Source organism: Carassius gibelio, chromosome A20 (genome assembly GCF_023724105.1).
Source record: "Carassius gibelio isolate Cgi1373 ecotype wild population from Czech Republic chromosome A20, carGib1.2-hapl.c, whole genome shotgun sequence".
In the NCBI taxonomy this organism is placed as follows: domain Eukaryota; kingdom Metazoa; phylum Chordata; class Actinopteri; order Cypriniformes; family Cyprinidae; genus Carassius; species Carassius gibelio.
Genome location: NC_068390.1, coordinates 19,957,377 through 19,970,556, shown reverse-complemented (window position 1 = coordinate 19,970,556; position 13,180 = coordinate 19,957,377). Strand labels below are relative to the sequence as shown.

At 37.3% G+C, this 13,180-nt stretch overlaps 1 protein-coding gene across 1 annotated transcript in view; it reads left to right on the top strand.

Moving 5' to 3' along the window:
- The first annotated feature begins 1,230 nt into the window (after positions 1 to 1,230).
- LOC127938668 (rho-associated protein kinase 2) overlaps positions 1,231 to 13,180 on the top strand; it is a 35,475-nt gene continuing 23,525 nt past the window's right edge. Inside the window, exons 1-3 of the mRNA XM_052535452.1 lie at positions 1,231 to 1,811; positions 5,408 to 5,489; positions 7,337 to 7,437. Coding sequence (XP_052391412.1) covers positions 1,713 to 1,811; positions 5,408 to 5,489; positions 7,337 to 7,437 — 282 coding nt within the window. The 5' untranslated portion in view covers positions 1,231 to 1,712. The remainder of the gene's footprint in view (positions 1,812 to 5,407; positions 5,490 to 7,336; positions 7,438 to 13,180) is intronic.

Sequence of the window (13,180 nt, the reverse complement as noted above, 5' to 3'; positions counted from 1 at the left end):
ATATGCCACAAACTATTAAGTAAATGCCTCAACCATAATATAACCCCTACCTAACATCACATTGGAGCAGCAGAAAATTCATTTAGCTGTTTTTTTAATGACAATTGATGCTGGATTATGGCAGTTCTCTCTAGTCTAGTCCAAATAAATTAAGCAAGCTAAACCCTGGGGACCCTTTTCTGAGACCTGCAACAAACTGCTTCCTCATTCCTAACATTAAGACTGTGTGCAAGAAGTGGGTGTTGTCTGATGAATAGCCTATTATATATATATATATATATATATATATTTTTTTTTTTAATAGAACAGATAAGGTTTTGCCACATAATTTGGTTACTATGTATAGATTTAACGCATATTTAGGTTACATGCATGACAAAGAAGTAAAGTTTCTGTCCCTCAGAATGGTGTCTTCAATCTGTGTAGCCTACTTTTTTCTTTATCAGTATAATCGAAAGCTGTTGGCTGATAAGAGATGTCATGTGTGTAGTCTATGATCTGCAGTGTCTCATAAATTACAATCCGTGTCAGCAGTTTCCATTGACACAACACCACCAAATGTCTGTGTCCAGTCCTCATAGGGAGTGTCAAGTAATGCAGAGTAATAAGTTAATGGAATATTAGCATTACAACATATGAGGGCCCCAGGGTTTTTATTATTTATTATTGGTGTCATAGTAAAAATTTGCACTTTTAAGATATTTTAAAAAATGCATGGCTGCCTGTATGTATGTATGTAGCCTACATACAGCTACATCAAAAAAACTAAACAAAAAAAAAATTGTCATTGGTTGTACAATACAAAAGCTACAACATTTTTTTTTAACAGCCATGACTGTACAGATTGAAAATTAATTGTGTATTAGTGTTTGAGTTATTTATTTGACGTCATTGGATGACATGACACGCAGTTTTCATTTTATGAAAATTCCTCTAAAAATTATTAGGGTAATTATTGGGGAATTGGGGCAAAATAATAACTTAATATAATAGCTAGTTCATACCGAGAATGGCTTTAAAACATTTACATAAAATATTCAAATAGTCTACTATGAATGGTCATTGTATTCACAGCAGAGATGTTTATGCCATCATTTTTCACTGAATGTAAGTGCTGAATTACACCACACTACATTTACGAAACGCACATATAATAAATAAGCTTATTCGTGCCATCATAAATACAAATATGCAATCGTCTAAATATATCTAGTGTAGTAGACTATATGGAGTCGTATTTAGAGAGCGACGCGCGCGCTGCAACAAAGAAACTCGCCATTCACCTTCACATGTACTGATAGTCCCCTCCTGCTTCATTTACTCAAAAATAACAGTCAGGAAGATTATGAGTGATTTTCAACACAGACCAAACACGGAAGCCCCCCCTCCCTCTCCCTGTAGTTTATGAACTGGAGCGGGAGAGACACTCGGCTTCCTGAACGCGTGAGTGTAATTTGATTTTACACCGCTGATAGCACGCGGAACGCCGGTGTCATTTACACAGGTAAAGACACAAAACCATTGCGTTCCGTACATTTAAGCAGTGTGTAAAATCGGCAAAAGAATTCATTCATCCAGAACCGGGGAGCTTTGAGAGGCGTCGCGTTGACTTACGACAGGTAGTGACAAGTTTGTCTCGGACGTTTGAAGTCTCACAATCGCGGCTCTCAAGCTGATGTTTACTGGGACATTCACAACACGGAGCTGCCGCAATGTCGACCGGAGCAGGAAAGAGACTCGAAAACCGGGTGAGAATACTGGAGTCAATCATCAAGGACCAACGATCACCGCTGAATTTGGAGAGTTTGCTGGTAAGGTCATGGGGAAAATGGGATGCTTGTTATTGAAATACATCTCTGGGAAGTTTTGAGTTTTTGTTATAGGCTATACATATAGCCTATGTATGGAAGTGTCATGTCATTTTGTTTACATAATATGAAATGAATCAGAATTTGGTTATATTCTGATTATGAAAAATATAGCCTATATATTTATTTATCTTACTGAAATGTTTCTAACAAAAAAAAAAAAAAAAAAAAAAAAAAAAGACTGCTGGCTTTATTAACTTAACCAGAAGTTTGGTAGCATCATGAAAATATTAATTCATATCTGCCTAAAACAAAAAATAATTATGGATAATAATCAATTAAAAAAAATTGCAGCAAGAAGGAAACTTTGCAAACAATATAAGTCACATCTTGGCCAAAACTTTGTCTCATGACATTTATTTTGTCAACATTAGTGAGTTGATTCAATTACTGTTTAAAAATCACTTATATGCACAGTAATAGCAAGAGCTTGCGTCTCCAGTAGTCATTACAAGAAAAAAACATACGTTTTAATTAAAAAGATAATTGCATGTGTACAGGAAGTTTTTGAAAAGATGTGGAGCATGTAATTTTTTTATTTTTTATTATTATTATTCAAATTATATGCCACATCTGCTAGTTGCAAAGAATATTTATGAAAGGTTGGTAATATTCTGTGTTTATGTTGTAATATTAATGTTAATGTAATATATGTTATTATATTAAGCCCACCTAATAAGATAATGAAGATACCAGAAAGCTCTTCCTACATATAGGTCATACAACGCAAAACAAAACTGCATTATATATTGAGGGTGTAAACAATCTTATCTCTGATCAGTGTGTTATCAACACACCCTCCTCCACAGTAATGCTGTCTTTTGATGGTGATGTTTTTCTAAAATACAGAGCTATATTGTCCAGTCCTAAAGCACCAGGATAAACTTATTTTACATGATACACCCACTGAGAAGGCAGGAAGTAGCTTTACAAAGTGAGGAGGTACTATACGTTTATTCAATGACACGGTTCGAGTGAAATGCGAGGACTTGTCAAGCAAGCTTTACAGGGTGAAAATGACTCCTTTTGTCACTTCTAATCAAAGAGTGAAATCTCGTATTACCCAGCAGTCTCCTTAGCAGACAAAAATTCCAGAGAAGAACTGCATTTTTTGAGTAAGACTGAAAGCTGGCACACCCATGTTCAACACCATCAAAATAGGCCTCAACTTTCTGCCTGTTGTATTAATTAGTAATTTCGCATACGCTTTTATCTAAAGCATTTCCAAAACATATTACCGTAGACTTTTTACAAGAAAGTCGTCTGGATTTAAGTGGCTAGCTCAAGGGCATAATTGTTATAGTAGCTGTTCCTTGTGCTCAGGGGTTCTTCCTCATTCATTACACCTCAAACAATGAGTAGTATTTTCATCTTCTAAATTCCTAACGGTATCATCATAAAAGCCTTCTTTTCTTTTTTTTTTTTTACATTGAGTGGGTTGCTTCGGGGTGGTCATTTTGAGATCATATGACCAGCTGAGTACTTCTCATTTTGTCTTAATAAGCCCACTAATATTGTACACTTTATCTCACCAAATAAATGAATCATGAATACTGACTGCCAGTAGCGCATCTCTACAATGTAATTACCGTCATACTTTTTCGGCTAATGCTGCATCCACAGTTTAAGTCCAAGACAACTGCCGTTTCATCTAGTGCGAATACATCTTTAATTAAAATGATTAATGAACATACTTTAAAATAAATAGTTCAGCACAAACATGCAGAAATATTTACTCAAAGACAACCCCTTTTTTAATCTCTGTTGGAAAATTTGATGATAGCTTTGCATGCTGAACTGTTCCATCAATGGAAAGAGATAGCTATCTATGAACAAACGTTGGAGGTATTGGGTGATGTGTTTTTGGTGTGTGTGCCTAGGGAGGCCCAGGGAAAGACCTAACGAAACCCCTGCTGGTTCAATCCACAGCACATCTGCTTTGAAACATCCACTCACTACCTCAGCTGCTTAGCCATGCACGCTTAGTTCTCAGTATCAGAGCTGAAAATATACACAGCCTGGGTTACAGTACATTTCATTCCTCTTTTATCCAAATGATTATATCCTTCAATCCCATGCTCTTCCAAGTCATGCTTGTCAGACAAAGCTCCACTTTAGTTCATGATGTCGACATCACAATGCCGTTCTGATACTGAAGTCATTTAGTGTGTTGTTTATTTGGATATTTATGATGCAGTTGAACTATGGACCGTTTATGATGAGTCTTTCATTTATTATATTGGATGCAGACTCATTGTGTCCTACTGTGAAATGGCATACAGGAAGCTGAGGTCACATCCTGAGGAGAGAAGAAGCTGTCTCCAGCTTTCTTTGAGTGTGTGTTTTTGTTTTTAAACACTGTATTGTGGACTGACTCCTGGTGGAAGGAAAACAGGATTCTGTCAATGTTGATTTTGCTTTTGTGTGATTTGTTTGTATGTGTGTCGATTTGTGTTACGGAAGTAGAATTCATGTAACAGACCTCGCAGACTTAAACCTAAATTTAGAAAGTACATAATTAATTAAAAAAAAACAGTAAAAATTTGTATTTATTAAAAATATTATTACAATTTAAAATAACTGTTGTATATAAAATATCACATGATCCTTCAGAAATCATTCTAATATGCTGAATTGCTGCTAAAGAAACTTTTATTATTATTATGGATGTTTTTGCTTAATATTTGTGTGGAAACCATGATTTTGTTTTCAGGATTCTTTGATAAATAGAAAGTTCAAAAGCACAGTATTTATTTTAAATATAAACCTTTTGTAACATTATACGTCTCTTTACTGTCAATTTTGGTCAATTTAATGTGTCCTAGATTCATTTAAATATGAATTAAATAAAATATTTCTTACTGACTCCAGCCTTATGAACTGTGTGTGCTTGATCATTGAATGCAAGATGTAGTTATATCTTGACAGTTTTTATTAACTGGGCTGAAACTCACAATAGCAATGTGCTATTCAGTTTTCTAATGGTTGAGCCCTGGATTATCTCTTTTTCTTGTTCAAGCTGCAGCAAAACAACTTTATTTAACACTTTTTTTATATATTAGGCCAACTGGATAATGATCTTTGCCTTGCCAAATGTAAGTGTTTGGGCTGGGAATGTTGGGCTGGGGGTAATTGTGTTCTATGTGTGTGTCTTGTCTTACATGTATTTTTTAGCTTTGCAGTGTCACTGTGTGTATTTGAAGGTATGTGAGGTAGTTTCCATGATCATTCATTATTATAAATGTCAATCAAAGTTATTTATAAATACAATCACTTAATGCTGACTGTAAAGGAGAGTAAAACAGGCCGAACCCTATTCCTAAATCTCCACTTTAGCTTTATATCCAAAGTTAAATGTCTCAACAGGACTGTCAGAGCGAGCTTAGTTCTGGGATTAGAGGAGAGTGATGAACTCACTTTGATGAGATTTTTGGCTGTGTAATTGAAGACGAAAGCCAACTGTAGGAATCACTTTGTATTTGAAATTCTAAGACCTATATCTTAAGTGTTTTTTAATGCTTTGCTCTTGTCTTCTGCAGGATTCAGTAACTGCTCTGGCCCTTGATCTGAATCATCCCGCACTGAGAAAGAACAAAAACATTGATTCCTTCTTAAACAGATGTAAGTCTCTTTGGAAGTTCATAGATTATTAGATTTATTGTATTTGTATGGCTTATGCTGAATTAAGCCTTATGACTTCATATTGTCTGTATTTGTAGAACTTTGTCAGTAACTTGAAAATAACAATTAAATGATAATAGATCATACTGTATATCGCTTAATTGTCATAGCAATCAATACACATCCAAACCCTACTGTCAGCCTTGTCAACAGATAATATACACTTTGCTTAGTTAAACATTTAGTTACTTTGAGCATATATTGTGTAAAATGAGTAAATATCATGTAAAAAAAAAAAAAGAATTTAAGCAAGTGCACCATTATCGTAGTATTTTGGCAATACCTATTAAAAACAGTCACTATATTTACATGGTGTATACACACACACACACAGACACACACACACACACACACAAAACATAACTTAGTACTTGGTGTAGAAACCATTGTTGGCAAGCACAGAGGTAAGACATTTTTTGTAGTTGGTCACCAGGTTTGCAGATCTCAGGAGGGATTTTGATCCACTTGTATTCACAGATCCTCTCTAAATCCTTAAGTTTTCCTGGCTATTGTTTGGCAACTTTACATTGCAGCTCGCTCCACAGGTTTTCCATAGGATTGAGGTCTGGAGACTGGCTAGACAACTCCATGACCTTAATGTGCTTCTTCTTGAGCCACTGCTTTGTTGCTTTGCTGGTATGTTTTGGGTCATTGTCATGCTGGAAGACCCATCCATGACCCATTTTCACTGTTCTGGCTGAGGGAAGGAGGTTTTTGTCAAAGATTTTACAGTATATGACCCTGTCCATTTTTCCCTCAATGCGGTGATGAAGTCATCCTGTATTCTTACCAGAAAAACAGCTGCAAAGCGTTACGTTTCCACCTCCATGCTTGACTGTAGGGATGGTGTTCTTGGGGTCTTAGTCAGCATTTCTCTTCCTCCAAACACGGTGAGTCAAGTTAATGCCAAAGAGCTAAATTTTTGTCTCATCTGACCACAGCACTTTCTCCCAAGCCTTCTCTGAATCATTTAGGTATTCATTGGCAAACTTTAAATGGGCCTGTTCATGTGCTTCTTAAGCAGGGAGACCTTGCGGGCGCTGCAGGATTTCAGTCCATTGTGGTGTAGTGTGTTACCAATGTTTTGCTTGGTGACTGTGGTCCCAACAAGCTCCTCCCGTGTAGTTCAGGGCTGATCCCTCACCTTTCTCATGATCATCCTTATCCCATGAGGCAAGATCTTGCACAGAGCTCCAGACCAAGGCCGATTGATATTTGTTTTGATATTCTTCCATTTCCGAATAATCTCACCTACAATTGTCTCCTCCTCACCAAGCTACTTGCTGAGGGTCTTGTAACCCATTCAAGCCTTGTGCAGATCTGCAGTCTTGTCTCTGACATCCTTTGACAGCTCTTTGGTCTTGCCCATAGTGGTGGGAGATGTTGGAATGGAAGTTACAGATCCTGTAGACAGATGTCTTATACACCTAACAAGCTGACATTAGGAGTAACATCTTCAAGTGACAGGACTAATCTGTTTTCCACATGGGCACAGAACCAATCCGTGGGATTGCTGGTTGGTGGGGATCAAATACTTCTTTCACTCACTGAAATGCAAATCAATTTCTGGTTGATATTCTGTCTCTATACATTAAAATAAACCTACCATAAAAAAATTATGGACCCTTAATTCATTATAAGTGGGCAACCTTACAAAATCAGCAGGGGATCAAATAAATATTTCCCCCACTGTACACACACACACATGATCCTTTTATAATGCAAATGTGTTTGTTAAAATGATAAACCGTATTCATGTAATAATATGTGTGGTGTGATCTCTCTAGATGAAAAAGCTGTGACTCGCCTCAGAGAACTACAGGTGAAGCTGGATGATTTTGAAAGAGTCAAGCTGATTGGTCGTGGAGCGTTTGGTGCAGTGCAGCTGGTGAGTGAGTGAGTGGGTGTGCGTTTATGTGAGAGTCTGCCCATGTTATTTTATCTGCTGTTTGACTTCAGGCATAGCCTTTTGTCTGTGTGTGTGTATGTGTGTGTGTGTGTTAATGCCTCTGAGGCTTGTACGCACATGTTCTGCCTGCTTCTACTTACCTGCAACAACACAGAGCATGCAAGCTTTTGTCTTTGTGATAGGCACATATAATCTCATTCTTTTAGTTTCACACTTGTCAGTCTTTATAAATAGTTAACGATGGTAAAGCATTATATGATGCTTATGCATGCAGTGTGAAGATGATTTCAATTAAACATTAAACACTTGTTTGCATAAATAGGCTAGTGACAAATGGTCAAAAAGTGCTTTAGTTTTCGAGATACCCCTACCGGAGGTAGAACTAAACCCAACAATGTTTTTCTTCATCTCTAAGGTCTCCCATATATGAAATGGATTCTTGGCTAAAAATATTTTACTGCCAAGATTGTTAAATTAACAGATATTGTTATACACCACAAAACCAATAAAGGACTAAAATATAGCCTGTCCGTATGGGAGTTAAGGCATATAAACTAATGCAGATCAATCACACAAGCTCTGAGAGCTTTGAAACTTGACATGTTTGTAGTCAGGAAGTTGATTTAACTACTAGAAAAGACTGGATGTGAATATCTTGATGTATGGAATAAATAGACACATGTAAACGCATATCTAAAATAAGCGGACATGCACAAATTTAATATCTATGCAGAATGTTTTCATTTACTTTGTGCTTGCTTTGCCTGGCATTATCATAGAAACACATATGATGGCTTGTTGGAAAGGTGGGGTTGTGCTGAATCCAGCAATACCAAATATGTAAATATATGATAAAAGAAAAGTGTTCTGTCACTCAATGTATGATGTGTCCAAAATGAATGAAAATGGAACACTGACATAATTGAGTCCAAACCCATTCATTATCAGTGGTGAGAAGAATGTTGAGAAATTCAAATATAAGAGACATCAAAAAATATTTAATATGGCACCTTGTACTATATGGAAATCGAAAGATAACACCTTACCATAGCACAAACAGGAGACCAGGAGTTTGAACTTTTTAATAAAACTATAACTTAACTTCACACAACACAACTTAAATTATTAATATGTAAATATATAATAAAAGAGAAGTGTTCTGTCACTCAATGTATGAGGTGGCCAAAATGAAAGAACACTGGACAGAATAGCCTCAAGTCCAAATCACATTATCAGTGGTGAGAAGAATGTTGACAAATTCATGGTTACTGCAAAGTAACTTACATTAGGTAAGTGCTGATCTATATTTATGATACATTTACTAATAATACATTTCATAAGGCACAGTATACTATACAATTCATATGAACCACAGATCCAATTGAATCAGGTTAACATTGGAATGGAACACCTTTATTAAAATATCGTCACTGACAGGCAGAATCCTCGCATGTCCAAATTTTGTCTATTTCATATTTTTTCACAATTCAATGCTATTGGTCAAACCCCACGTGGTAAACAATCTAAAGTGTTGAAAATAGATTGAGAGCAAATCTCTTAACTCCATTGGACACTTCAACTGTCTGAGAATCCTCGTAACGCCACCTCTTCTTCACTCCACGGCAGGAGGTTCCACGGCATTTTGTGTCCTCAGGATTTAAAGTCGCAACGATTGAGAAATCCTCATCGAGCAACACATAAAGCAAGCCTTAACTCAGATTTTATCTATTTTAAACTATGATATCAGTTATTGATGTATTTTAAATGTTTACTTATTACTAGGCAAGGCAAGTTTATTTATATAGCACATTTCATACACAATGGTAATTCAAAGTGCTTTACATAAAATAAAGTAAAATAATCATGAAGAAAAATAATAAAAATAAAGACAAGCAATTTTAAAACTGTTAAAATTATGAAAAAAACTACTTAACTAAAATGAATTTAAAAACAGTTAGAAAATGATTTTACATTAAAAAAAAGTGAAAATATAGTGCAATCAGTTCGGACATTGCACAGTGCTCATTTAATAAATGCACAGCTAAACAGATGAGTTTTGAGTCTGGATTTAAATGTGACTAGTGTTTTAGCACATCTGATCTCTTCTGGAAGCTGATTCCAACTGCAGGCAGCATAGTAACTAAAGGAGGACTCCCCTTGTTTTGTGTGAACCCTTGGTATTTCTAACTGACTTGATCCTAGTGATCTGAGTGCTCTGTTAGGTTTATATTCAGTGAACATATCTGCAATATATTTCAGTCCTAGGCCATTTAGTGACTTATATACGAGTAAAAGTACTTTAAAATCAATCCTATATTTAACTGGAAGCCAGTGTAAGGACCTGAGGACTGGTGTGATATGCTCAGATTTTCTGGTTCTAGTCAGAATCCTGGCAGCAGCGTTCTCGATGAGCTGCAGCTGTCTAATGGTCTTTTTGGGAAGGCCAGTGAGGAGCCCATTACAATAGTCCACCCTGCTGGTGATAAAGGCATGAACAAGTTTCTCCATGTCTTGGCTGGAAACAAAACCTCTAATTCTTGCAATGTTTTTGAGATGATAGTATGCTGATTTAGCTACTGCTTTGACATGACTACTGAAACTCAGACCGGTCTCCAGAATCACACCAAGATTCCTGACATGATTTTTAGTTGTTTGACCCCTAGAGTCAAGGTATGCATTCACCTTGAACACTTCATGTTTGTTTCCAAATGCAATGACTTCAGTTTTTTCCTTGTTTAGCTGAAGAAAGCTCTGGCACATCCAACTATTAATTTTATCAATGCATTGGCAGAGGGAGTCAATAGGCGGATCTTTTGTGACGTCATTGTTTATGTTTGTCGCGTTGCATCATGGGAATCATGTGGCAGGAAACACCGCTAGATACCTGTAATTTGATTGTTTTGCACGTTTGGAGGAGGATTTAGAGAAGAGGATGGTTCACTCTTGCTGTGTGGTCGATTGTACGGTTAGTTGGGGGCCTGATAAAAAGTTTTTTCGAATTCCCTCCGAAAAGGATAGCGAAAAATGAAAGAAATGGTTGCGTGCAATTAGGCGATTGAACCTGGACGTCCCGAAGAAAGCCTGCAGCTTCTGAACGAGTTTGTGAGGCACATTTTGTTCATGGTAAGTCTTAGTGACTATGTATTTATAGAAGATTGAATAAAAATAAATAAAACTGAGTCAAATCAACCGAGTCATATGTTTTCGCTTTCTGATTCAGGTGTCCCAAACCGCAATCCACAGCACCCAGACTATGTTCCTCACATCATTCTGTAGCTGTGCTTTGCTGCAAGCCTCACTAGTACATGCAGCATTTGTAAGTCCTATCCTGACAGCTGCTTCTACTTTAAACATTAAAGCTGCTACACGACTGCATGTTTCTCCAAGACTGGATTTGAAAGAAGGAGAAATGTGTAAGCTGTGATATACAATTTTTCACCATTAGTACAGACGCCATTGAAAGTCTCACACTGAAAACAATTGAATTGGTACAACAGTCACTACATTTTCAGTAAATAAATAAGTAAATAAGAACACTGATCAATGAAGACTTACCCGGATTTGCAGTCGCAGTGAGCAGTGATTATTTCGCCGTTCTCTTTGTCGAACACCCACGGGAGATGCAAATCATGCTGTGACTCTGCTTGGCCAGGTCTAACCTCTGCTTTTAGCACGATCACTGCTTTCTGCTTGGCAGAAAAGACTGGCCCAACTGTTCAAGAAACAAAATAATTATAGGCCTTCAGACTTTTGAAAGCTTTTAATCTCTCATGAGTAAAGGGTCCAGGGGTTTCTATTAAATAAGAATAAATGTCTCCCCAGCAGATTCGTGGCCAAGACACGGGCGAGTCGGACCAACGTTTTTTGTCATCCCAGATCTCATATGGGCTTTGAATAGCTTCGATTTTGTCACCAATACAAATTTTGAGCTTCTCTCCAAACCTCCTCCGGTCTTCAGATGTTAAAGTGCTTATATATTGAGGATTTTGCCCGCTAAAGGCCCGTTCACACCAAGCACGATAACTATAAAGATAACGATAAAGATATAGTTCTAAAAATCGTTCTCAATATTAAAGAATAGCAGAGTCCACACCATAACTATAACGATAAAGAAACGATATCGTTGGAATCACTTTCAGAACGATTTTTCCACCTGATGAACGATAAAACATTGCCAACCAATCAGAATCAATCCTGCTGTAATGAGCTCGAGAATTTAAAGCAGCAGACGTGCCGCGTCCGCTTCAAATACACAGACAATATCGTTCGCTGGTGTGGACGCTAATATCGTTATCTTTATAGTTATCTTTATAGTTATCGTGCTTGGTGTGAACGGGCCTTAACTCACTTGAAAGTGCTCGTTGCGTCTTTACAGCCTGCCATACTGTTTGTTTTGTTGCCACACAACCACTCGCGTATGCGTACAAAGATGTCATCAAAGATCCTCCTATTGGGCTGTAGTAATTTGGAGATATGGCTAGGTAAATCTGGGTATCATCAGCATATCTGTGATAGGCAATTTGGTTCTTTCTCATTATTTGACTTAGTGGAAGCATACACAGGCTAAACAAGAGCGGTGCAAGAATTGACCCTTGTGGCACTCCACATGTCATGGACGTCCACTTAGACTTATGCTCTAATAGACTCACATAATAGCCTCTCCCTTCTAAGTATGACCTGAACCATTTGAGTACCATCCCAGAAAGCCCGACCCAGTTTTCCAGTCTCTGTAGAAGTATGTTATGATCGATAGTACTAGGGTTATTATTACTAGGCTTATTATACATGTGCATTGAAGTTTTAAAATGTATCTAATTTCTAATTCTACTTGTATTGAATTAAATGTTTTGGATACCAGCATTAAATTATTGTTTTTATTATTATTTTACTGACTCAAAGTTGGCACTGTGCATGTAAAATGCCCCAAGTAGGCTAACAGGTTTTATTTATGGGAGAAAAAAGGTCTGTCTACTGGCGCCAAGTAAGCCTATCTTTGCATAACTCTTTTTCATTTCTTACAATAACGAATGAAAATCGTTAGGTTAGATACATTTGAGTAGGCTTGTTTTGTTAAAAATCCATAGCTGTAATGCTTCGGTAATGCTCCACACAGCTGTAATGCTCCACACAGCTCACGCTGAAAAGCGACGCAGTGCCTTACTCGGAGACTGGCCCATTCTCTCTTGCACGGCTGCTTCGCTAGCATCATCGGATGCCTATCAGAATCCGGGAGTTAAGACCGCAGTTTGAGCCAGTGGCTTGAATTGATATGGCTCAGGCCCTGGCCCTGTGTCCTCAGACACCTCGACATCCTCCACTTCAGGTGAAGGTGGGGGAGAAAAGTCCTCTACTTCAAATGAACGCTCTGTAGCAAAACTACTTGCGTCACTAGAGTCACTCTCCATTTTAGCGACTCTAACAGCAGCTGTCAATTAATCTGTCACTGAGGGTCTCAGGTTCACGCCCCACCGGCTCAGCCTTGCCCTTGGTTTGTCCCCTCTATCTCCGCTGTGCTCTGCCCACTTTTCAGCATTTTTCAAATATTGTATTATATTATAAAAATCTCGTATCTCAGATTAAACATGATTTTGTCCCACCCTCTTTGTTTTTTGATGATGGAAGCATAAAGAAGACAACAGCAGCTGCCAAGTGTAAAAGAACCATCAGCATATATCATTGATGGCATGGATATTCTTCAAATGCTCAATGATTCAGCCTTTCA